The sequence below is a fragment of the Hyperolius riggenbachi genome, chromosome 11 (genome assembly GCF_040937935.1).
Source record: "Hyperolius riggenbachi isolate aHypRig1 chromosome 11, aHypRig1.pri, whole genome shotgun sequence".
In the NCBI taxonomy this organism is placed as follows: domain Eukaryota; kingdom Metazoa; phylum Chordata; class Amphibia; order Anura; family Hyperoliidae; genus Hyperolius; species Hyperolius riggenbachi.
The window spans coordinates 19,144,920-19,169,418 of record NC_090656.1 but is presented as its reverse complement, the minus strand read 5'-3'; the positions used below and the strand labels follow the sequence as shown (position 1 = coordinate 19,169,418).

The 24,499-nt window shown below is 47.2% G+C and overlaps 1 protein-coding gene across 3 annotated transcripts in view; it reads left to right on the top strand.

The window, feature by feature from the left end:
- PHKB (phosphorylase kinase regulatory subunit beta) overlaps window positions 1-24,499 on the top strand; it is a 421,697-nt gene that overhangs the window by 185,671 nt on the left and 211,527 nt on the right. For all 3 annotated transcript variants that reach the window (XM_068260886.1, XM_068260887.1, XM_068260888.1), the window contains one exon: window positions 8,109-8,224. In XM_068260886.1, the coding sequence (XP_068116987.1) occupies window positions 8,109-8,224 (116 nt within the window). The remainder of the gene's footprint in view (window positions 1-8,108; window positions 8,225-24,499) is intronic.

The following is a 24,499-nucleotide window of genomic DNA, read 5'->3' as shown; positions in this document are numbered from 1 at the left end:
AAAGACTTTTATCTCAAGTGTGTATGAAGCATTAGATTAGCAATTGGTGCATAATTTGCATATGATTTGTATTCAGGTGTGTATTTTAGTCCCTGGGGGGGATCTGCACACCTTTGTTTTTTATGATTAGCAGCACTAGGTAAGAATTGTGTTTTTCAGTTAGGCTAGTGGTTAGGCCTCTTCCGTGAGGGCATGTCATTACCGTGCAGGAGTCTAGTAGGGAATAATTTGTACACATTATTTTTGCCGAGGCTAACGCCCTCCTTTGTTGTACCTGTTTTGAGTGCAGGTTGTGTGGTTTGCCTGTTTTTCGGGCTTTGCACATTTGTGCAGGTGGTTAATTTGGGGGCAGCCTCTGGAAGCGCTGCCAATGTCCCCTGCTGTACATTTAAAAACATCTGCAGAACCAATAAGGTGGGGTAAGGCAAACAATAATGTAGTAAAAACCTGGAGAGAAATATTAGTGCAAATGTGTACAAATTGAATAAATTGTAAAACGCTACATAATAAAGTGCAAATACATAGACAATTATTTGGCTCAATAAACGATTTATTATTGCTTAATTATATATCCTGTTTCTATTTCCTTGCACTGTTGGTTCTGATAAGCTTCCTAATCTCTGCATGCTATTCTTTGGGACTCTGGATATTTTTCTTTGTCTCCATTGGCTATTGCTTCCCTATTTTCCTCAGCAATTTTTGAGACACAATAGCAAGGCTGTGGAGTCTGCGTCGAGGCGTCGGAGTGGGAGCTATTTTGGGTGCCTGGAGTCGGTGGTTTCAATAAACTGAGGAGTCGGAGTCGCATGATTTTTGAACCAAATTTATAGTCTTTGTAAAAATTAGACTTAAGGTGGGAATAGACAGGTTGACCGGCGGCTCGATTAGCCGCCGGATCGACCCCAGCCGCGTCCCTGCGTGCGCGCGGATCGATTACCGCTCGTCCCCGCCGGCGCTCCTTATCAGCTGCTCCATTCCCTGCCATTGTCCGCCGGTGGGGATCGAGCAGCGTGATCGGACCAGCTGAATATTATCAGCTGGCCGATACACGGTACAGAAACGTACCGTGTTTCCCCAGCATGAGGAGTCAGTCGAGGAGTCGGAGTAGGAGTAATTTTGGGTACTCTGAGCCAGTGGTTTCATAAACGGAGGAGTCGGATGATTTTTGTAGCGACTCCACAGCCCTGCACAATAGACCATAATCGTTCCCTTCTTAATCTGCATTTGTTTTTGGATCTTGTTTGGTGTAACTTCTTGGCCAATATCACATACATCTGTCCATAGTTCCTCAGGCATTCTGTCTACCAGATCTGATCCTCTGAACCTGTTCTTCACCTCTACTGTGAAGTTATATGGAATTTTGTTCAGATTTTATGTTGTTGGTCTGCAGGCTTTTAGTTAGTCTTTAGTTTAATTCTACATTTTGCATTTTGGAAGCCGATGACCTGAGCACAGACGGCTCTTAGTATAGTTTTACGGAAGTTCTTTGCATAGAACTCTTCCATCTTCTCCTCCAAAGTATGTAGTCAGTTTGGTTGTGATAATGACCCTCTGGTGAGGTCCATGTGTAAAGTCTTCTCTTGTGCTGCTGAAATATATTTGCTATAACCAATGCGTTTTGTCTCTGTCTTGCTTCTTTACGTTTTCCAAGACCAAACCTGGTTTTCCACTTGTTTTATCTTGACAACGTTAGCATACCAGTCACCTTTCTTTGGGTAATGTGTGCAGTATCTGTTGCAAACCATCATACAATAGTTCCACTTCCAATCATCAGCTTCAGTTGTTGGAGCATAAACTCGTAAACGTTGAAAGGATTACCTTGCAATCTAATGTAAGTGAGATCATTCTGTCACTTTTTGGATTGTAACCAAGAACTGAGATTGACACCATTTTATTGGTGGTGGTGATAGCTACTCCATTTCTTTTGTGATTATCCTGTCCACGATAGAAAATATGATGTATAACTGATGTGAGATGACCAGCATCAGTCCATTTTAGTTCACTAATACCCAGGATGTCAACGTTTAGCTTTGCCTTCTCATCTTTGAACACATCTTACTTTCCTTGATTCATAGATCTTTAGTTCCAACCTCCGATGGTATATTGTCTTTAGCAGGAATGGACTGTACAGTTGGTATTTAAAGGGATACTGTAGGGGGGTCGGGGGAAAATGAGCTGAACTTACCCGGGGCTTCTAATGGTCCCCCGCAGACATCCTGTGCCCGCGCAGCTGCTCACTGATGCTCCGGCCCCGCCTCCGGTTCACTTCTGGAATTTCTGACTTTAAAGTCAGAAAACCACTGCGCCTGTGTTGCCGTGTCCTCGATCCCGCTGATGTCATCAAGAGCGCACAGCGCAGGCCCAGTATGGTCTGTGTCGGCGCAGTACACTCCTGGTGACATCAGCGGGAGCGAGGACACGGCAACACAGGCGCAGTGGTTTTCTGACTTTAAAGTCAGAAATTCCAGAAGTGAACCGGAGGCGGGGCCGGAGCATCGGTGAGTGGCTGCGCGGGCACAGGATGTCTGCGGGGGACCATTAGAAGCCCCGGGTAAGTTCAGCTCATTTTCCCCCGACCCCCTACAGTATCCCTTTAACCACTTCTCTACCCTGGTCATTTTCACAGTTCAGCTCAGCTCTGATTACTTTGGCAATAACTTTATAAATAATCATCACAACTAAATGATCAATATATTGTTTTATTCAGGACAAATTAGGCTTTTTGTGGCTATTTGTTTTTATTAATTACCTTATTTTCTATGTATTTTAAAAGGAAAATAAGGAAAAAAGTGAAAAAATACACAATTTATCCACTTTCTATTGTACATTAAACCCACGCATTTTATTTGTCTATCTCTCCTGTTTATTTAAACATTTCATTTGTTTTAATATGTATTAGTAACCCATTGTATATACACCCTACTCTCATTACATATGTCTGCTCCTGGAATGTTTGTTTTATACTTGTTTACACATTAATCCTGCCATTGAATTCCCAGGGAGGAAGAGAGGAGTTTGTTGTCATTCCTTTACAACTGTGTAGCATTGTTATCAGCTCAGAGATAAATTATTTATTTAGGATTTTGTATGGAGGGGAGTGCAGAGATTTATTTTCACGTCATGTGGCGGGAAGTGGTTCATTTTTGAGTGAGAACACAGAGGGGAGCTAATGCATATACAGGAAGTGGATTCTTGTGAAGAAAAACAAAAAAAGGCACAAGGAGACCTGGAGCCCGATCTGGTGTATTATCAAAGGGACACCAGGATATGTGTGTAAAACAGTGATATACTCACAAAATTAGGTTGCTGTAGAAAGCAACCACTCTTCTCACATGTAAGGAAGTACCATCCTCACTCGGCCTTGCTTCCGATAAGTTTGGTCGCAACTCCAGGTAAAAAGTTGGCCACTTGGACAGCTTCCAAGTGTGCACTCCCCTATACAGGGGTAACAGAGATTGGAGGAAGGTAGGAGGCGCCCGTAAATTTTGTGCCCCAATAAAATGTATGAAGTATTTGCTACTACCTTACGTGTGAGTTTCATTACTATAAGGTAGGAACAAGAGAACCTTCTTTCCTAGTATCATATTACCTTTTATCGATATGTCTACGGGCGCCTCCTACCTTCCTCCAATAATGCATATACAGTAGAGTCCCAATTGCCTGAAACTCAACTAACAGCAGTGTCATCCAAACATCACAAATTGTCAGCAGTACTCACAGTGGTGAAGGCCAAATTCTTAGGATGTTTGTGGGCTCTGCTGTGCTTAGAGACACTGAAGCGAAAACAAAATTATGATATTATGATTTGTATGTGTAGTACAGCTAAGAAATAAAACATTAAGATCAGATACATCAGTCTAATTGTTTCCAGTACAGGAAGAGTTAAGAAACTCCAGTTGTTATCTCTATGCAAAAAAGCCATTCATTTCTACGACTTTCAAAAGTCGTGGAGAGGGCTGTCTTCTGACTTTTATTATCTCAACTGTTTACTTTTCCTCTGGCAGAGGAGAGGTCATTACTTCACAGACTGCTCTGAAATAATCATTTTGAATGCTGAGTGTTGTGTAATCTGCACATATTAGAGAATGATGCAATGTTAGAAAAAACACTATATACCTGAAAATAAAAATATGAGAATATTTTCTTTGCTGCTAATCTTCTAGTAATTATTCATAGTACACAACCAATTCATTATATCATATTTTTTTTTTCGCTTCAGTGTCTCTTTAAAAACTGGGTTCCACGCCTCCCCCAAGGTTAATATGCTTTCAGTTACTGTATTTTAATATTCAATACAGAGTTCATGGTATGTATATAGTGTTGGGGTATTGTACTAGATTAGCTGGGCTTATTTTTAACATCGAGTCTCAAGCAACCAGAAAGCACACTTATCCGGCATAAACCGATCCCTGTCGATGCCGGATAAATAAGACTCTACCGCAGTTGTAGAAACAATAGCAAGAGGAGCCACAATGTAAGCCGGGCCTAGTGCAATACCTCTAGCACACCAGAGGTCTGTGAAAAGGGGTACAAACAAGATGTTAGTTCTCAATATCAATTAGCATGCGAAGAGTAACTGACAGTGGTAATGGTTTCACCATCCAAAAGGAAAAAGATCAGTAGTGTGCCGGACCCTAAGCCTCCGTACACTTTCTGGGACTGCAAAATCCCATAGAAGGGTTGGCACCATGTTTACTAATTAAAAGTGATTTTTCTTCAATATAGCTATCAAAAGCAGTAATTTACTTAGCACACACAGCTGTGATTTGATTGCATCATGTATAGCCACCTTAAATTGGTAGAAATCTCAGCATTTCTTTGTGCTAAAAGATTATTACATCATAAAATCTACTACCACAAAACAAATTGAAGCAGAGCAGCATTCTAACAGTTAAACACAGCACTTTGTTCTTCGGTGGAAAGCTCCTGGCCACAACCGACGAGGTGACAACATTATCTTTTGTTTACATTCCTTTGTCAGATATATTTAGTAAACATTAGCAAACTGCCAAAGCTGTGCTGTACTGTGCTGAGAAGCAGAAAGAGCCGAGGAGGGATCGCTAGATAGATCTTAATATATAAATACAGCAGCTATGGAATGGCAGCTTTCAGAGCAGATAAATTGTACTTTGGCAATTTGTAAACAGACAATGGCCTCAATTCACTAAGATCATGCTGGAGATAAGGCAAGAGAAAACTTACCTCCACACAGTAAGAGAGTTATCGTATCTCTTCATTCCTTTCGTTACCTCTTCTGTAGTTAATTTACCACCTCTGTAGTTAATTTACCTCCTCTGTAGTTATTTTCACACACAGTTAATGAACAGCCTGTCTTTAACTCTGGAGTTATTTTAAGGATTAAAGAGTTAACTTAAAGACAGAAGAGTTAACTTTAGGTTTGCCTGAGGTAAAATGTTTCCTGAATACTACATGCCTTATCACCATGGTAACAACTCTAGAAGAGTTATTAAAGACAGGAGATAAGCTTAGTGAATTGAGGCCAATATCACTTATGCACAGTAGCAAATATGATAGCTGTATGGGTAATAAAGCATAGGAAAACACATTTTTATTGAATGTTATGTCAGTTTTATCCCACTTTTAGACAACTAGGCAGACTGAAGTTGGATTTATAATATATAGAATTTACCTGTGACCTAACCAAAAGAGAGTTGCTTACTATTATCCTGCAGTGCATGCTGGGACTTGTAGTGCCATCACAGCTAAATGGCTGAGTGTTACCTAAGCCTGAGTAAAAATGCTTTCTTCCTTTGATCTTCCCCCATATCAGAACATAATACAACGTTGACAATCCCAGTCTTCACAGGGAAATTACATCTGCTGTCTCTTGTATCCTTTCATCATGGCTGCCCTTATGTGTAGAATATGATTAGCTGCGCCCGCAGTAGATTGTGCAGTCAGTGTGTGCTACATGATTTCCTCTCAGAGATGCGGCACATTCCCCTGTAGAACCATCTTCTGCTGTCATTTCTACACGTCGGCCTCGTGCAACGTGTTTGTCAAACCTCAGAGTCTCCCGACGTTCGGATGCCAAGTCTGAAGCTACACGGCGTTTGTGTGACAAATTACCGGATTGTGCCAGCGCTAATTGTTTTACATTATGCAGGGTGCATGGTGGGAGATAGCATATTTCCCGCAAATGAGGTGTAGCAACAGTGACCATATGTCTCTTATTAATGATGCGTACGCTCTGCTGAGTCCCCTTCTACCTGCGGCGCTGCCGGGGCATTGCGGGAGGCGGCAAAATATTCATTTATTTCAAGTGCACATTAATAGAATGCCAACATTTTTCCACAGGAGCTTGCAAATTATCCTAACCCATCTCAGCAGCCAGTGTCCCTCATAGAGGGGAGAGTATTTGTGAAATTTGTCATATTGGCGGTTGTGGCCATGGCCTTTCTATTATGACTTTTAGTAACCGTGGGTAGCGGCGTCTGTCAGAACACTTATAGCATGTGCGCTTAAAGCAAACCTGAAAAATAAAGGTCAAAATAAGGCAGGCAACAGCTCCACAGATTTTGAATTGATTTCAAGTTAAAATCGATTAAAAATCTGTGTGCAGTGTGTAGACGGCCAATTGATTCATCTCTGATCAGATTCGTTTAGAGAGGGATCTATCTGATGGTTGATCTGGTGGCCATCTATAAGTATATAGCTACCTTTTAGTGTCAGGCATTAGGAGGGAGGTTCGTGTTAGGCATGAGGAGGGAGGTTAGTGTTAGGCATTAGGAGGGGGTTAGTGTCAGGCATTAGGAGGGTGGTTAGTGTCAAGCATTAGGAGGGTGGTTAGTGTCAGGCATTAGGAGGGTGGTTAGTATCAGGCATTAGGAGGGGGGTTAGTGTCAGGCATTAGGAGGGTGGTTAGTGTCAGGCATTAGGAGGGGGGTTAGTGTCAGGCATTAGGAGGGTGGTTAGTGTCAGGCATTAGGAGGGTGGTTAGTATCAGGCATTAGGAGGGGGGTTAGTGTCAGGCATTAGGAGGGTGGTTAGTGTCAGGCATTAGGAGGGTGGTTAGTGTCAGGCATTAGGAGGGTGGTTAGTGTCAGGCATTAGGAGGGTGGTTAGTGTCAGGCATTAGGAGGGTGGTTAGTGTCAGGCATTAGGAGGGTGGTTAGTGTCAGGCATTAGGAGGGTGGTTAGTGTCAGGCATTAGGAGGGTGGTTAGTGTCAGGCATTAGGAGGGTGGTTAGTGTCAGGCATTAGGAGGGTGGTTAGTGTCAGGCATTAGGAGGGTGGTTAGTGTCAGGCATTAGAAGGGGGGTTAGTGTCAGGCATTAGGAGGGTGGTTAGTGTCAGGCATTAGGAGGGTGGTTAGTGTCAGGCATTAGGAGGGGGTAATGTTAGACAATAGAATGCGGTTAGTGTTAGACAATAGAAGTGGAGTTAGTGTTAAGGCACGTACACACGCCATACTACTTCAAACAAAGGGTCCGTCAGACCCTCCAGTGGTGCGGTCGTTCTGGCAACAGTTGCACGTGGGTACAAGCTATCGGCAGACTGTCGGCAGACAGCGGATCAGTCAAAAACATATCTTAATTAATAACTTATCAGTTTGCCAACAGCTTGTACTCACTTGCAACTGTGGGCAGAACGACCGCAACACGGGAGGGTCTGACGGACCTGTGGTTTGAAAAAGTACAAAGTGGGGTTAGTGTCGGGCATTAGCAGGAAGGTTAGTGCTAGGTATTAGGAGGGGTAATGTTATACAATAGGAGGGGGGTTAGTATTGGGCATCAGGAGGGGTTAGTGTTAGGCATTGAGAATGGTGGTATAAGTGTCTGACACTTGGAGGGAGGGCATTAGGAGGGGGGTTAGCTCTAGGCACTTGGAGGGATGGTTTTTGTTAGGCTGAGGGGGGGAGGGCAGCAGGCATAAGTTGATGAAAGTTAGTGTTAGGCATTAGGAGGTGGGTTAGTGTGAAAATGGGCACTGCATATGTCACTAGGAAAATAGAAAGAACATAATACCATTATTTCCACTACGGGCAGCTACACGTACGCCCCCCTGCAGTGTTCTGTATCATGTTCCTGTGTCAGTGTTCCTGCATGTGGGTTAGTTATATGCGACCCTCTCTCCTTCTCTTGTAGGTGTCGTTCATACAGAACTTGGTGTTCTGCGTGGAGCGGGCGTACCGCGTGCCAGACTTCGGGATCTGGGAGAGAGGCAGCAAGTACAACAACGGAAGCACGGAATTGCATTCAAGGTATTTGCACCCAGCTCATTTCATTATTTCTCCACTCTGATGGGCTAATTAAGTCCCAGGCCCATTTGATTTGCCTATTATTCCTTATGGCAGGTTTTATGGACGTGCTGCACAAATAGATTGGATTAACAGAGACTCCGTAATGAAGGCGATGAGAACTGAGCAAGCACAGCTAAATTACAGCCCCTTCAGCTATAGGCAGCAGCAGCGCCCCACTTGTTTCCCTGCTTTGTCGCTGAGCACATCCGTCTATCGGTTTTGCAGTTCATTGGACTATACAGCCGTTGAGTTATATTTAAGGAGGAACTCCGAGCAAAAGTGTGAAAATAGAAACATTTCTCCTTTATATGTGTAAACTTAGAGACTCTGTAACGTTAAGAAAAAAAAAAACCTGGGGGATACTTACCTCGAGAGGGGGAATCCTAAGGGGTCTCAATGAGGCTCCACCTCCCCTGTAGCTTCAGGGAATCCAGCGCTGGCTCCCCCGACAAACCTGACAAGGGATGACATATTTACCTCTCCGGGATCCAGCGCAGGCGCACTAGCAGCTCTTCCTTCAGGCTAGGCGGAAATAGCCGAACCCGATCGTATCCGCTCTACTGCGCAGGCGCAAAAGGACTTGTGCCTGCGCAGTAGAGCGGATCGATCGGGTTCGGCTATTTCCGCCTAAACCCGAATGAAGAGCAGCTAGTGCGCCTGCGCTGGATCCTGGGAGGTATATTTACCTCGCCGCTCTTCAGGGGGGTTCCAGCACTTGGATGGAGGAGGACGGGGTGCCTCTTTAGGATTCAGAGGCTTCCAGCCCCCAAGGTATGTATCACCCAGAGGGGTTTTCTTTATTTTGATTACAGGTTTTTGTTTTTTTTTAAAGCAAACCTCTGAGGTTTGCTGCAGGCAGTTTTGAATGTTTGCCTGGAAAGGGGGAATTTCCTGGATCCTCAAGAGACCTCCCACATCCAAGGCAGGGCCGCTCGGCCAGTGCCGCGTAGCACCTGAGTTTGGCAGCAGTGCTATAGTCCACGGCCTGCACACACCAGTGATTGCAGGACCCCACATTACTCCTCCCTCCAAATTGCTACAACTAGAATAGTAATCAACGGCGCCTGGAATATCACCGTCAGGAGGAGGAGCCATCATTCGACTCAACCTGCGACAAAAAGACTTGGCGGCAGAAACAAATACACGTTCCTGCATCTTTCTTAGCCAGACGGGTCTAGTGGTGAGACCCCTGCGCCTGCACAATAGCACGGACTTACTCGGGCAGAAAAGGTCAAACCCGATCGGGTCCGTCCTAGTGCCCAGGGACACGGCTCGAGCATGCACAGTAGCAAGTACACTAACAGGCTCTGCTTTTTCCGCATGCGCTTAAGTGATTCCGTGCTACTGCGCATGCGCAAGCCATCAACAGGGCGATTTCCAGGGGTCGCAGCGCTGGAACGGCCGATGGAGGAGGATGGAGGAAGCCTGTCCCAAAGCCAAGTACCCCATAGGAGTACATTTTTTTTTTTCCTCAAAGGTACACTCTAAAGAGAAATTGTAACCAAGGATTGGACTTCATCCCAATCAGTAGCAGATACCCCCTTTACCAGGAGAAATCTTTTCCTTTTCTCAAATAGATCATCAGGGGGCGCTGTATCGAACACATCGAATACAGTGCAGTAGAAAAGCGCAATATAAATCTTGTGTCTAATGCATTGTCGCTAATCTTCCAGAGAGTATCGCTCAGTGATGGTGGACATCAGAATACAGAATGAAGCCTCAATAGGATCCTGAGGCTTCCCTTTCTTAAAGGGGAACTTCAGCCTAAACAAACATACTGCCATTAAGTTACATTAGTTATGTTAATTAAAATAGATAGGTAATATAATCTCTTACCCACCCTGTTTTAAAAGAACAGGCAAATGTTTGTGATTTCATGGGGGCTGCCATCTTTGTCATGGGGGCAGCCATCTTTTTGGTTGAATGGAGGTGACAGGGAGCAGGAGACACAGTTCCAACTGTCCTGTGTTCTGATCACCCCTCCCAGCTGCACACACTAGGCTTCAAATCTCAAATTCAAAATTCAAAATAAAAATTGCACCAAAACAGCAGGAGGAGGACAACATCATCAGAATTCCCATCATACTTTGCACAGCATCAGGGGAAAAATGCCCGGGCAGTTTTCTTCTGTGCAGCTAAAAATGAGGCTTGTATAAGAGAAACCAAGTTCTGATGCTGTGAAACAGTTAAAGAAGCACCAAGCCTATTCAGTGCAGCTGAGTAGATTTTTAGTCTGGAAGTTCACTTTAAGGTAAGTATCTGATTTTGTAACTGACTTTAAAAGGAAATAAATATGGCAGCCTCCATATGCCTCTCACTTCAGTTGTCCTTTAAGACACTGTACTTGCATTATTGATTTTAAGATACGGTACATGTCCATCTCCACTGTTTACTGTAAATGCTTTGTGCTTTTACTGCTAATGACGTAAATGAAGACTGATGTTCACTGCCTCATATCTGTGCTTCCTCATTATATACTCTGCCCCCCATCTCTTGTAAGATCTCCCTTCCCATGCCTTATCTCCCCTGTGCAGATCATGATTGGCTCTTCAGCGCATTATGGTCAGAATGAGGAAACGTCAAAAACCCATTTACTTTTTATTACTGTTTTTTTATTTCCTGTCTCTGGGACTAGCAGCTTTCATATTGAGGCTATAAAAGCAAACAGCAGTAAACGTGCCCCTTATTTACCAAACTAAACTAAAAATACTAGAATTGGACTTTTTCTTCTGCATGTATGATTTTTTTTTCCCATTTTGTGCGGAGTTCCAATTTAACGAGACGCCACAATGACATTTAGTAGAATTCAGTCAATTGTTCAGCATCAGAAACACTTCCTATATCCATGTATTGCTGTATATTGGTATGAAGCCCCACCCTCCCAGTGATGTCACAACATAGTCTAACTATGTAGAGAGCACTCTGGGAAACCAGGTGTTCTTTCTTCTGGTTTTGGAACAAATAAACATTCCACAGTGACAGGGGGCGTAACTACAAACCACTGGGCCCCCTTGCAAAACTTTGGATGGGGCCCCCAGCTGTTGTTGGAGCCTGAGGGGGGGGGGGAGTCGGGCCCACCTCCCTGCTGCTGTTTGTGCCTGCTTCTCCCCCTTCCTGCACTGTGTTCCCTCCTTCCCCTAAAAATGGCCCCCCTCAGGCTTATCCCCCTAAGGGCCCCCCTGCAGATGCATCCCTTGCAGGGGCTATTGTTACGCCCCTGCTTTCACCTTGCAATCGTTAGATGTTGCCGCCCATGGTAAATCAGAGAGAGGAAAGATTTTACAATGGGCAAATAATGACTAAGTAATTTACAAAGTAGAATTGTAAAAAATAAGCAATTTTAACAATCACATTATTTTCGGTACAGGTCCTCTTTAAAAAAAACTCTTTGGATTTTTCGATGTTGGCGTGAAAGTACAAATTTGACATTCACCTGAATCTCGTTAATAAAAGCCGTGTGGATGACATCCTAACAAATGTGTTTGTTTAGCCAGCTAATCGCATTTATTAGTGGCGCCCAATGGCTTATTTATTTATTTCAAGGCAAAATAAATGGCGCTGTCCCTCGCCGTTGATCACGGCTGCGGTGATAGAAGCGTATTCATCTCCCAGATATTAGGCGTCATAATTAACCAATGAAGGTTGATGGAATCCCGTCTGGGAGCAGCGCGGGCGAGTAAATCATTCCGTTACCTCAAACGTCCGCTGTATTAGGATGTCAGCGCTGATAGATGTATACTTAACCAGTCACATTACCGCCGTCGTAATTCATCTCGCTGTCACCTCGCCCAAGTCACATTGTAATGAGAATGCAGAGGAGATTTCTGGGACAAAGCTTTGTAATAAACTTCCGCCATTCTCACAGAGATTCTCTCCTCTCACTTATTATTACCGGGGGCGGGTCAGTGAGAGGCTAATGATGGCGATCTTATGCAAATTTATGCACCAACCGCGTTTCATTGGACCGTTTCCAAGCTGAATAAAGTTACAGGTATCTGAGGTAGTAGGCGGGTAACGGATATGAAGAGATGCTGGGAAAAGTAGTCTGACATTACGATTGTTCCTACCTTGGGAGTCACATGGTCACACCTGATTGATCCTTTCAACCGGCTGCATAGAGTGAAGAGAGGAAAGGAGCTGTACTGCAGTGACAAACACACTTTTCCTGTCTACCACTTTTAGTACTACTATTATTTTATGTATATACCGCGAACATGTTCCCTGGTGCTGCAGCGCTTTCAAATGCAGGGTGCACCCGAGTTGTCCAGCAGCATAGATATGCAGAGCCCAAAACACAGGCAGGTTACACAACTTGCATTTAAAGCAGATACAGCAAATGGAGGACGTTCGCTTCCAAAACAGTTTGCCTGAAGATTGTTCACTACTAGACTCTTTCACGACAATGACGTGCCCTCACGGAAGAGACCTAACCACTAGCTAACAATTAAAACATAGTGTCAACCTGAGGCTGCTGGCCACAAATGGTCTACGCATTTTCTATAGAATGGCAAAAAAAATTGGCAGCGCTCTTAACCACTTCAACCCCCCAGTGCTAAATTTCTCCGTCCCTCTGCGCACCGCTTCACCCCCAGGGACGGAGAAAGGCGCACTTGTTTGTTTACTGGCTGGGAGTGGGCGGGGAACTCTCACTCACACTCCAGCCAGCCCGCACAGCAGGTGACTAATTGGATGCTAGGAACAAGCGTTCCTAAATCCAATTAGCCTCACCGATTGCGAGTAGAATGAAGACGGCTTCAAACAGAAGCCGTCTTCATTCAATACAATGTAGGTAAACAAACGTGCAGCGCGCCCCCGCACACACCCCGGCTCTGCAGTACTATGATTGGTTATGGGGACTCTCCAGTCCCCAATAACCAATCATAGTACATCAATACTAGAATGGAAGCAGCGCTGAAAGGTAAAAATCGCGCTGGTGTTTCAGGGGTAAAACCCCTCAGTTGTGAAGAGGTTAATCAGGCTGCAACTGGAATGACACCAACAGAGGTGTGCAGCGCCTCCTAGAGGCTAAATACACACCTGGAATACAAATCTGATGCAAAACTATGCTCTAAACCCTAATGTAGATAAATTTAATTCAAACTGGTGCACATGAATGCAGCTAGCCACAAGTAGACTTATATTTTTGTAAAACAGGAGAACGCGGCAGCGATTTCAAATGCATGCTGCCCCCGAGTTGACCAGTTACATAGATGTGCAGAGCCCAAACACAGGCAGATTACTCAACTTGCTTTGAAAACAGATGCAGCCAATGGAGGACGTTGGCTTCCAAAACAGTTTGCGTGCAGATTGTTTTAATGTTCCCTGGTGATGTACATACTACAAAACGAATATTGGACAAGACTTCCTGACACTGCAGGGTGGCCTTTTGAGAGCGCACCTAGTGCGATTTGAGCCCAACAGGATAATAGCTCTATTTTAGTTCTATGACCCTTTTTTCCCATATTAAAGTTGAAATAATTTTCTAATACAAGAATATAAATAAATCAGAAACCTAAACAAGTGACACCCATGCTAAACTAGAAATAAAACACATATATAAGTAGATAAATACTAGTTCTACTTATATAACACATGTATTGCACTGTCCATGTTATGATTCCTGTGAATTTTATAAAGGAAAAGCAGAGAATCCATTTCTAGACAGTTTCCATATTGGTTACCTTTGAATGAAGCTAATCCTGACATCATTTCCTCCTTGCTAATTGTGTATTCGTTACCCGCCCTCCTCCCAGAGTCTACAGACACGCCCACTGAGGTCTATACTATGAAATTGCACTGTCTTATGTCATTAGAAGGAGGGGGAAATAAAGGGAAGAGGAATATATTATAGATAAACGGACCCCCCAGTATGCAACTGTTTTGCCAGCCGATGGCAATGGCAATTAAAGGGCCAGTGCTCCTAAGGTATGTGATAACTCCAAACCATAACAGCAGAAAAAGTTTTGAAAGTTTTGAATGCAGAATTAGCATCTTTATCACTTAATACACTCAGACCAGTTGCTGTTGAAATTTGATTTTTATGGTGACAATCCCGCTTTAAAGCAGTATAAAACCCTGACATAATCAATAAAAACATGTTTTCCTACATTTTATATGCCATACGGTTATCATATTTGCTTTTGTGCATAAGTATTAGTGTTCATTTAGAAATTACAAGTTCCCAAAGTACACTTTTATTGCTGTGAGAGCTGACTGTGCATTTTATTCATAACAGGTTTATCTTTTAACTTTTTTTACAGGCATCTTTTAATTTAAGCAGAAATGCTTTTTGAGTGTCTGTCTGTGTTCAGGAGAGTCTGCACAGTCAGAGAATGTGTCACATTCCTCACTTGATACAATTAAGTAAACACAAGATAACATTATCTCCAGTTCGGATGCGCCCAGCTTTCCCAGCAGGGAACTTGTAAAGTCCTGTGTTCAACCCTTTGAATGCTGTTCTAGTAAAAAAAAAAAAAATTGAAAAATGGTGGTAATATATAATATGCTGTAAATAAACGTTTAGAGCAAAGAAGAAATGCTGGGATTCATTCCGCTTTAAGTTACTATAAGCTAAAATGAGTGACAAGGTTGTCTTTCATAGTCTGTGCTTTACATAAGCTGGGCTGCTGCCTTTACCATGCTAACTTCTCTCTGTCTCTCTATCTCACATACATCTCTCTGCTTATTTACTGTATTTCCCAATAAACCAGAGTAGAGGTTCCCCCTCCTCCCCCTTACCTGCCTCCCGCTCTGGGAAAACACACATTCCAATAAATGACTTCAAACACTAGTGTGGATTATCTACTATCTGCAGAAATGTCACACTGCTCAGCAATTATAGCCACTGTGTAGATGGTGTGTGCAGAACACAGGCCCTTATTAATGTGCGTGCGCCAGTGATGTAAAGACCCTCATCCCAGCATGGCTAGATTTCAGGCAAAGCCACACAGGCCATGGCCTAGGGCACCAGGAAAGCAAGGGGCGGGCCGTGGGCAGCAGGGTGGCAGTAGCAGTTAGCCTGGAGCGGCTCTAGAGAGGTCCTGTAGGTGTGCATGGCAGTGAGAAATGCATGGAGCGGTCAGGCAGAGATCATTGGAGGACTGGAGGGGGTTGGTGGGTATATATCTGTGGACGAGCTCAGAAATGTAGGTTGAGCAGGTCTTGTGCACAGATTTGTAGGCCAGGCACAGAATCTTAAAGGAACACTTAAGTCAAACAAAAAAAATGAGTGTTACTCACCTGGGGCTTCCAATAGCCCCCTGCAGCTGTCCGGTGCCCTCGCCGTCTCCCTCTGATTTTCCTGGCCCCGCCGACAGCCACTTCCAGTTTCGGCGACAGGAGCCGACGGGCAGGGAACTCGAGTTATTTTTCGTGTTCCCGGCCACAAGAGCGCCCTCTATGCTGCTATATAATATATCCTATACCAAATAGCAGCATAGAGGGCGCTATTGTGGCCAGGAACGCGAAAAATCACTCGCGTTCCCTGTCTGTCTGCTCTTGTCGCCGAAACCAGAAGGGGCTGCTGGCAGGGCCAGGAGGATCCGAGGGAGACGGTGTGGGCACCGGACAGCTACAGGGGGCTATTGGAAGCCCCAGGTGAGTAAAACTCATTTTTTTTGTTTGACTTAAGTGTCCCTTTAAACCTGATCCTGAAGCAGATAGGGAGCCAGTGTAGTGCTTTGCAGAGGGGAGTAGTAGAAGCAGTGTATGGTAATGCTTAGAGCGTACATAGCTTTACTCTGCAGATGGTAGGCTGGGAAGCACCCACAGTCAGACTAGCATCTGCTGACATTACTCTACACCCCACAGGGCAATGTCTGGTGAAGTCCAGCCAAGAACCTTCAGCCAGGGGTGCATCGATGCAGCTGTTGCCGGAGTATCTCCAATCACTGTTGGGCAGGTTGCCATGGTTACATGATGCTCCCCCAATGCTCCAGGCATAATGGGTTGTCGGCCAAGAGAGATCTTTCATTCTGATGAGGGAAGATGTTTCTTGCAGCAGATGGTCAGTCAGAGCGGAGATCGGCTGATTCAGCTCATCAAAGCAGTCATGTTTGAGGTACTTTTAATGCACTGCGCCGTGACCAAAAGTAAAATTGTCCCTGAAAAGCCCACTTTTGGCAGGTTTGCTGTTGCCATGTCTCTTCATACAAGAAGGCCTATAACTGCTTGGACGTTGAGTATAATAAAGCATCCGAGGTGAACTTTTACTCATTGCATAATTCTGTTCCTTTCCTATAGTTTATAGGGCATTCCTCAAGCCAAATACTTTTTTGTTTTTGTTCTAATACTCGAATTCCCTATAAACTAAATAAACCACGCCCACAGCTTATCAGAGAGCCTTGGCAGTAGCAAGGGCTCATGGGAGCTCAGTCTGGGCAGGAGGAGGAGGAGGAGGTTACTAACCATTGATTTCGGAGGAGGAGGGGGATTAGGTTTTTTTCACAGACTTAAGGCACATACACACATCAGACCATAGTCTTTGGAAAATGAAAGATCACAGACCAATCTTACCACCCTTCCTGTAGTATAAGAGCCATACTCTACACAGTCTATTCTATGGAGCTGAACTCCCCATCAGAAAAAATCTTTGCAAGATGCTGCACACACAGATGCTGTACAGACACAAAAGATCAGTATCTGCAAAAGATCTGTTCCTGCCAAAAATCCATTCCTGCAAATTGCAATGATAGTCTGAGATCTGCAGATCATCATACACACATGATTTAACTGACATTCATCTGCAGAATAGATCCACCAGGATGGATTTTCAGATCTGCAGATGATTGTCTGATCTGCAGATAATTGTTTGTTTCTGTGCTGGTGGGGCGGCACATACTGTGGTGGTATGTCACCAGTGCTTGTTTCTGTGCTGGCGGGACATACTGTGGTGGTATGTCACCAGTGCTGTTTCTGTGGCGGGGTGGGGCGACACATACTGTGGTGGTATGTCACCAGTGCTTGTTTCTGTGCTAGAGAGGGGTGGCACATACTGTGGTGGTATGTCACCAGTGCTTGTTTCTGTGCCGGTGGGGCGGCACATACTGTGGTGGTATGTCACCAGTGCTGTTTCTGTGGGGGGGGAGGGGGGAGGGCACATACTGTGGTGGTATGTCACCAGTGCTGTTTCTGTGGTGGGGGCACATACTGTGGTGGTATGTCACCAGTGCCCCCATGTTGGGGCATCGTTTTCTCGGGCAGTGAAAATCAGTTAGTGTATGGGAACCTTCACTGCCAGTTAATAATGGTGGCTGTACTGAGTGTTGCAGTGGGGGGCACATACTGTGGTGGTATGTCACCAGTGCTCTTTCTGTGGCGGGGGCATATACTGTGGTGGTATGTCACCAGTGCTTGATTCTGTGGCGGTGGGGCGGCACATACTGTGGTGGTATGTCACCAGTGCTTGTTTCTGTGCTGGCGCGGGGGCACATACTGTGGTGGTATGTCACCAGTGCTTGTTTCTGTGCTGGTGGGGCGGCACATACTGTGGTGGTATGTCACCAGTGCTTGTTTCTGTGGTGGTGGGGCGGCACATACTGTGGTGGTATGTCACCAGTGCTGTTTCTGTGGGGGGGGGGGGGGGGGGCGGCACATACTGTGGTGGTATGTCACCAGTGCTGTTTCTGTGGCGGAGGCATATACTGTGGTGGTATGTCACCAGTGCTGTTTCTGTGCTAGAGGGGGGTGGCACATACTGTGGTGGTATGTCACCAGTACTTGTTTCTGTGGTGGTGGGGTGGCACATACTGTGGTGGTATGTCACCAATGCTTGTTTCTGTGGTGGGGGGCGGCACATACTGTGGTGGTATGTCACCAGTGCTTGTTTCTGTGCTGGTGGGGCGGCACATACTGTGGTGGTATGTCACCAGTGCTTGTTTCTGTGCTGGCGGGACATACTGTGGTGGTATGTCACCAGTGCTGTTTCTGTGGCGGGGTGGGGCGGCACATACTGTGGTGGTATGTCACCAGTGCTTGTTTCTGTGCTGGTGGGGCGGCACATACTGTGGTGGTATGTCACCAGTGCTTGTTTCTGTGCTAGAGGGGGGTGGCACATACTGTGGTGGTATGTCACCAGTGCTTGTTTCTGTGCTGGTGGGGCGGCACATACTGTGGTGGTATGTCACCAGTGCTGTTTCTGTGGGGGGGGGGGGGGGGGGCGGCACATACTGTGGTGGTATGTCACCAGTGCTGTTTCTGTGGGGCGGCACATACTGTGGTGGTATGTCACCAGTGCTGTTTCTGTGGCGGGGGCATATACTGTGGTGGTATGTCACCAGTGCTGTTTCTGTGGGGGGCGGGAGGCACATACTGTGGTGGTATGTCACCAGTGCTTGTTTCTGTGGTGGGGGGCGGCACATACTGTGGTGGTATGTCACCAGTGCATTTTCTGTGGTGGGGCGGCACATACTGTGGTGGTATGTCACCAGTGCTGTTTCTGTGCTGGCGGGGCGGCACATACTGTGGTGGTATGTCACCAGTGCTGTTTCTGTGCCGGTGGGATGGGGCGGCACATACTGTGGTGGTATGTCACCAGTGCTTGTTTCTGTGCTGGTGGGGCGGCACATACTGTGGTGGTATGTCACCAGTGCTTGTTTCTGTGGCGGGGGGGGGGGGGGACACATACTGTGGTGGTATGTCACCAGTGCTTGTTTCTGTGGCGGGGGGGGGGGGGGGGGCATACTGTGGTGGTATGTCACCAGTGCTGTTTCTGTGGTGGTGGGGCGGCACATACTGTGGTGGTATGTCACCAGTGCTTGTTTCTGTGGTGGGGGCGGCACATACTGTGGTGGTATGTCACCAGTGCTGTTTCTGTGGGGGGGGCACATACTGTGGTGGTATGTCACCAGTGCTGTTTCTGTGGTGGGGGGCGACACATACTGTGGTGGTATGTCACCAGTGCTTGTTTCTGTGGTGGGGGGCGGCACATACTGTGGTGGTATGTCACCAGTGCTGTTTCTGTGGGGGGGGGAGGGCACATACTGTGGTGGTATGTCACCAGTGCTTGATTCTGTGGTGGGGGGTGGCACATACTGTGGTGGTATGTCACCAGTGCTGTTTCTGTGGCGGTGGGGCGGCACATACTGTGGTGGTATGTCACCAGTGCTGTTTCTGGGGGGGGGGGCACATACTGTGGTGGTATGTCACCAGTGATTGTTTCTGTGGTGGACGGTGGCACATACTGTGGTGGTATGTCACCAGTGCTTATTTCTGTGGTGGGGGGCGGCACATACTGTGGTGGTATGTCACCAGTGCTGTTTCTGTGGGGGGGGGGGGGGCACATACTGTGGTGGTATGTCACCAGTGCTTGATTCTGTGGTGGGGGGTGGCACATACTGTGGTGGTATGTCACCAGTGCTGTTTCTGTGGCGGTGGGGTGGCACATACTGTGGTGGTATGTCACCAGTGCTTGTTTCTGTGCTAGAGGGGTGGCACATACTGTGGTGGTATGTCACCAGTGCTTGTTTCTGTGGTGGTGGGGCGGCACATACTGTGGTGGTATGTCACCAGTGCTGTTTCTGTGCTAGAGGGGGGGCACATACTGTGGTGGTATGTCACCAGTGCTGTTTCTGTGCTAGAGGGGGGTGGCACATACTGTGGTGGTATGTCACCAGTGCTTGTTTCTGTGGTGGTGGGGTGGCACATACTGTGGTGGTATGTCACCAATGCTTGTTTCTGTGGTGGTGGGGTGGCACATACTGTGGTGGTATGTCACCAGTGCTTGTTTCTGTGCTAGAGGGGGGGCACATACTGTGGTGGTATGTCACCAGTGCTGTTTCTGTGCTAGAGGGGGGGCACATACTGTGGTGGTATGTCACCAGTGCTGTTTCTGTGCTAGAGGGGGGTGGCACATACTGTGGTGGTATGTCACCAGTGCTTGTTTCTGTGCTGGTGGGGCGGCACATACTGTGGTGGTATGTCACCAGTGCTTGTTTCTGTGCTAGAGGGGTGGCACATACTGTGGTGGTATGTCACCAGTGCTTGTTTCTGTGGCGGTGGGGCGGCACATACTGTGGTGGTATGTCACCAGTGCTTGTTTCTGTGCTGGTGGGGCGGCACATACAGTGGTGGTATGTCACCAGTGCTTGTTTCTGTGCTAGAGGGGTGGCACATACTGTGGTGGTATGTCACCAGTGCTTGTTTCTGTGGTGGGGGGCGGCACATACTGTGGTGGTATGTCACCAGTGCTTGTTTCTGTGCTGGTGGGGGGCACATACTGTGGTGGTATGTCACCAGTGCTTGTTTCTGTGGCGGTAGGGTGGCACATACTGTGGTGGTATGTCACCAGTGCTTGTTTCTGTGCTGGTGGGGGGCACATTCTGTGGTGGTATGTCACCAATGCTTGTTTCTGTGGCGGTGGGGCGGCACATACTGTGGTGGTATGTCACCAGTGCTTGTTTCTGTGGTGGGGCGGCACATACTGTGGTGGTATGTCACCAGTGCTGTTTCTGTGGCGGGGCGCCACATACTGTGGTGGTATGTCACCAGTGCTGTTTCTGTAGCGGTGGGGTGGCACATACTGTGGTGGTATGTCACCAGTGCTTGTTTCTGTGGCGGTGGGGGGGCACATACTGTGGTGGTATGTCACCAGTGCTGTTTCTGTGGTGGTGGGGCAGCACATACTGTGGTGGTATGTCACCAGTGCTGTTTCTGTGGTGGTGGGGCAGCACATACTGTGGTGGTATGTCACCAGTGCTGTTTCTGTGGCGGGGGCATATACTGTGGTGGTATGTCACCAGTGCTTGTTTCTGTGGCGGCGGGGTGGCACATACTGTGGTGGTATGTCACCAGTGCTTGTTTCTGTGCTGGCGGGGCGGCACATACTGTGGTGGTATGTCACCAGTGCTTGTTTCTGTGCTAGAGGGGTGGCACATACTGTGGTGGTATGTCACCGGTGCTTGTTTCTGTGGCGGTGGGGCGGCACATACTGTGGTGGTATGTCACCAGTGCTTGTTTCTGTGCTGGTGGGGCGGCACATACAGTGGTGGTATGTCACCAGTGCTTGTTTCTGTGCTAGAGGGGTGGCACATACTGTGGTGGTATGTCACCAGTGCTTGTTTCTGTGGTGGGGGGCGGCACATACTGTGGTGGTATGTCACCAGTGCTTGTTTCTGTGCTGGTGGGGGGCACATACTGTGGTGGTATGTCACCAGTGCTTGTTTCTGTGGCGGTGGGGCGGCACATACTGTGGTGGTATGTCACCAGTGCTTGTTTCTGTGCTGGTGGGGGACACATACTGTGGTGGTATGTCACCAGTGCTTGTTTCTGTGGCGGTGGGGCGGCACATACTGTGGTGGTATGTCACCAGTGCTTGTTTCTGTGGTGGGGCGGCACATACTGTGGTGGTATGTCACCAGTGCTGTTTCTGTAGCGGTGGGGTGGCACATACTGTGGTGGTATGTCACCAGTGCTTGTTTCTGTGGCGGTGGGGGGGGGCACATACTGTGGTGGTATGTCACCAGTGCTGTTTCTGTGGTGGTGGGGCAGCACATACTGTGGTGGTATGTCAACAGTGCTTGTTTCTGTGGTGGAGGGGCGGCACATACTGTGGTGGTATGTCACCAGTGCTGTTTCTGTGGCGGGGGCATATACTGTGGTGGTATGTCACCAGTGCTTGTTTCTGTGGCGGCGGGGTGGCACATACTGTGGTGGTATGTCACCAGTGCTTGTTTCTGTGCTGGCGGGGCGGCACATACTGTGGTGGTATGTCACCAGTGCTTGTTTCTGTGCTAGAGGGGTGGCACATACTGTGGTGGTATGTCACCGGTGCTTGTTTCTGTGGCGGTGGGGCGGCACATACTGTGGTGGTATGTCACCAGTGCTTGTTTCTGTGCTGGTGGGGCGGCACATACAGTGGTGGTATGTCACCAGTGCTTGTTTCTGTGCTAGAGGGGTGGCACATACTGTGGTGGTATGTCACCAGTGCTTGTTTCTGTGGTGGGGGGCGGCACATACTGTGGTGGTATGTCACCAGTGCTTGTTTCTGTGCTGGTGGGGGGCACATACTGTGGTGGTATGTCACCAGTGCTTGTTTCTGTGGCGGTGGGGCGGCACATACTGTGGTGGTATGTCACCAGTGCTTGTTTCTGTGCTGGTGGGGGACACATACTGTGGTGGTATGTCACCAGTGCTTGTTTCTGTGGCGGTGGGGCGGCACATACTGTGGTGGTATGTCACCAGTGCTTGTTTCTGTGGTGGGGCGGCACATACTGTGGTGGTATGTCACCAGTGCTGTTTCTGTAGCGGTGGGGTGGCACATACTGTGGTGGTATGTCACCAGTGCTTGTTTCTGTGGCGGTGGGGGGGGGCACATACTGTGGTGGTATGTCACCAGTGCTGTTTCTGTGGTGGTGGGGCAGCACATACTGTGGTGGTATGTCAGCAGTGCTTGTTTCTGTGGTGGAGGGGCGGCACATACTGTGGTGGTATGTCACCAGTGCTGTTTCTGTGGCGGGGGCATATACTGTGGTGGTATGTCACCAGTGCTGTTTCTGTGGCGGGGGGCACATACTGTGGTGATATGTCACCAGTGCTTGTTTCTGTGGTGGGGCGGCACATACTGTGGTGGTATGTCACCAGTGCTTGTTTCTGTGGCGGGGGGCACATACTGTGGTGGTGTCACCAGTGCTGTTTCTGTGGCGGTGTGTGTGTGTGTGTGTGGGGGGGGGGTGTCATACATAGTGCTGTGCATTACTCTGCAGTGTGATCAGGCCCTCATCGCTCTCTGCAGTATGTAAGCAGCCTTGATTGTAGTGTTTGGGGGGGGTTCAGCAAATTGTCTGGGGTGTAATGAAACCGAGTGATCTGCAAACCGCGATCCGTGCCGGAGCTACACCTACGCTCTCATTACAGGGGGACGTCTCGGAGCCGTCAACCCGCGTTGCCACGTAATACATTTAACATGTCGTTTCTGCTTCATTAGCCACAGAGAAGAGTTAGATGGGTTTTTAATGTTTCCTCTTCAAGCAGAAAAAGTTTCTGTGTAATTCTGCTGTGAGATTTATTTGAGTTGTTTCTGAACTGGGGTGCACAGCCCTCCTCGGGGTCATGGCCCTAACGGCTTCATATGTATTTTATTGCTATTACCCTTGTACTTGCCTAAAGGAGAACTCCACCAGTCATAAGCCAGGAAGAGAGAGCCTCGCTTCAGTCGCAAACGGCTTCCTGCATTTATTTGTGGTGGTGTCACATGGTGCGGGGCTCGGAGTGGTAATTCAAAGACACCGGACACAGGAAGAGGCGTGCCAGCAGACAGGTGAGCATGCAACACACACCACGGGCCTGGGGGGCAGCGGCGCTAGGAAGATTTCCAACATGGGGAAGTGTATTGGAAATCTGTCTGCAGTGTGTGTGCAGCCAATAGATCTCTCTCTGGCCAGAGAGAGATTCTATCTGATGGTCAATCTGGTGGCCATTGTGTAATGTATGGCCACCTGATCAGTCAAAAGGCGTGGCTTCAGCCCCCGGGAAGTACCACTCATTTTATACAATACAATAACATTTGTAAAGCGCTTTTCTCCCATAGGACTCAAAGCGCATAGTTTGTGTCTCAGATTAATACAGGGTTGCAGGCTGGGTTGTGTTACAGAGGAGATAGTCCGATGTTCATGAATGCCAGACTAAAGAGGTAGGTTTTCAGTTTAGACTTAAATGCTTCCAGGGATGGAGCTGTCCTGATTGGGTGTGGCAGCGAGTTCCAAAGTGTAGGGGCAGCATGACAAAAGGCTCTGTCTCCAAAGGTTTTGAGGTGGACTCTGGGGGTGACCATGGTGTTGCGTCCTTTTAAGCCAATCTTTAACAGAATTCTCCATTTTATCGGTAGCCAGTGGAGTGAGCTCAGGGTTGGTGTTATGTGGCAATGGCGGGGTTGGCTCGTTAACAGCCTTGCGGCGGCATTCTGTTCTAATTGCAGGCGGCTTAAGTCTTTCTTATACAGGCCTGTGTAGAGGGCGTTGCAGTAGTCTAACCTTGATGTGAGGAAGGCATGGACTAGGGTTGGAAGATCTTCTGAAGGAATGAGGTGTTTAATCTTTGCAATATTCCTTAGATGAAAGAAGGAATGTTTCACAACAGCTGAGATTTGATTCCTGAAGCTTAATTTCCCATCAATCAGTACTCCCAGGCTGCGCACACAGTCTGAGTTTTTCAGGTCTGAGCTCCCTATCCTTAGCGGTGTTGGTTGAGACTGGGGCTGCTTTGCTGTTGAGCCCTGGCCCTCGATAACAAGAACCTCAGTTT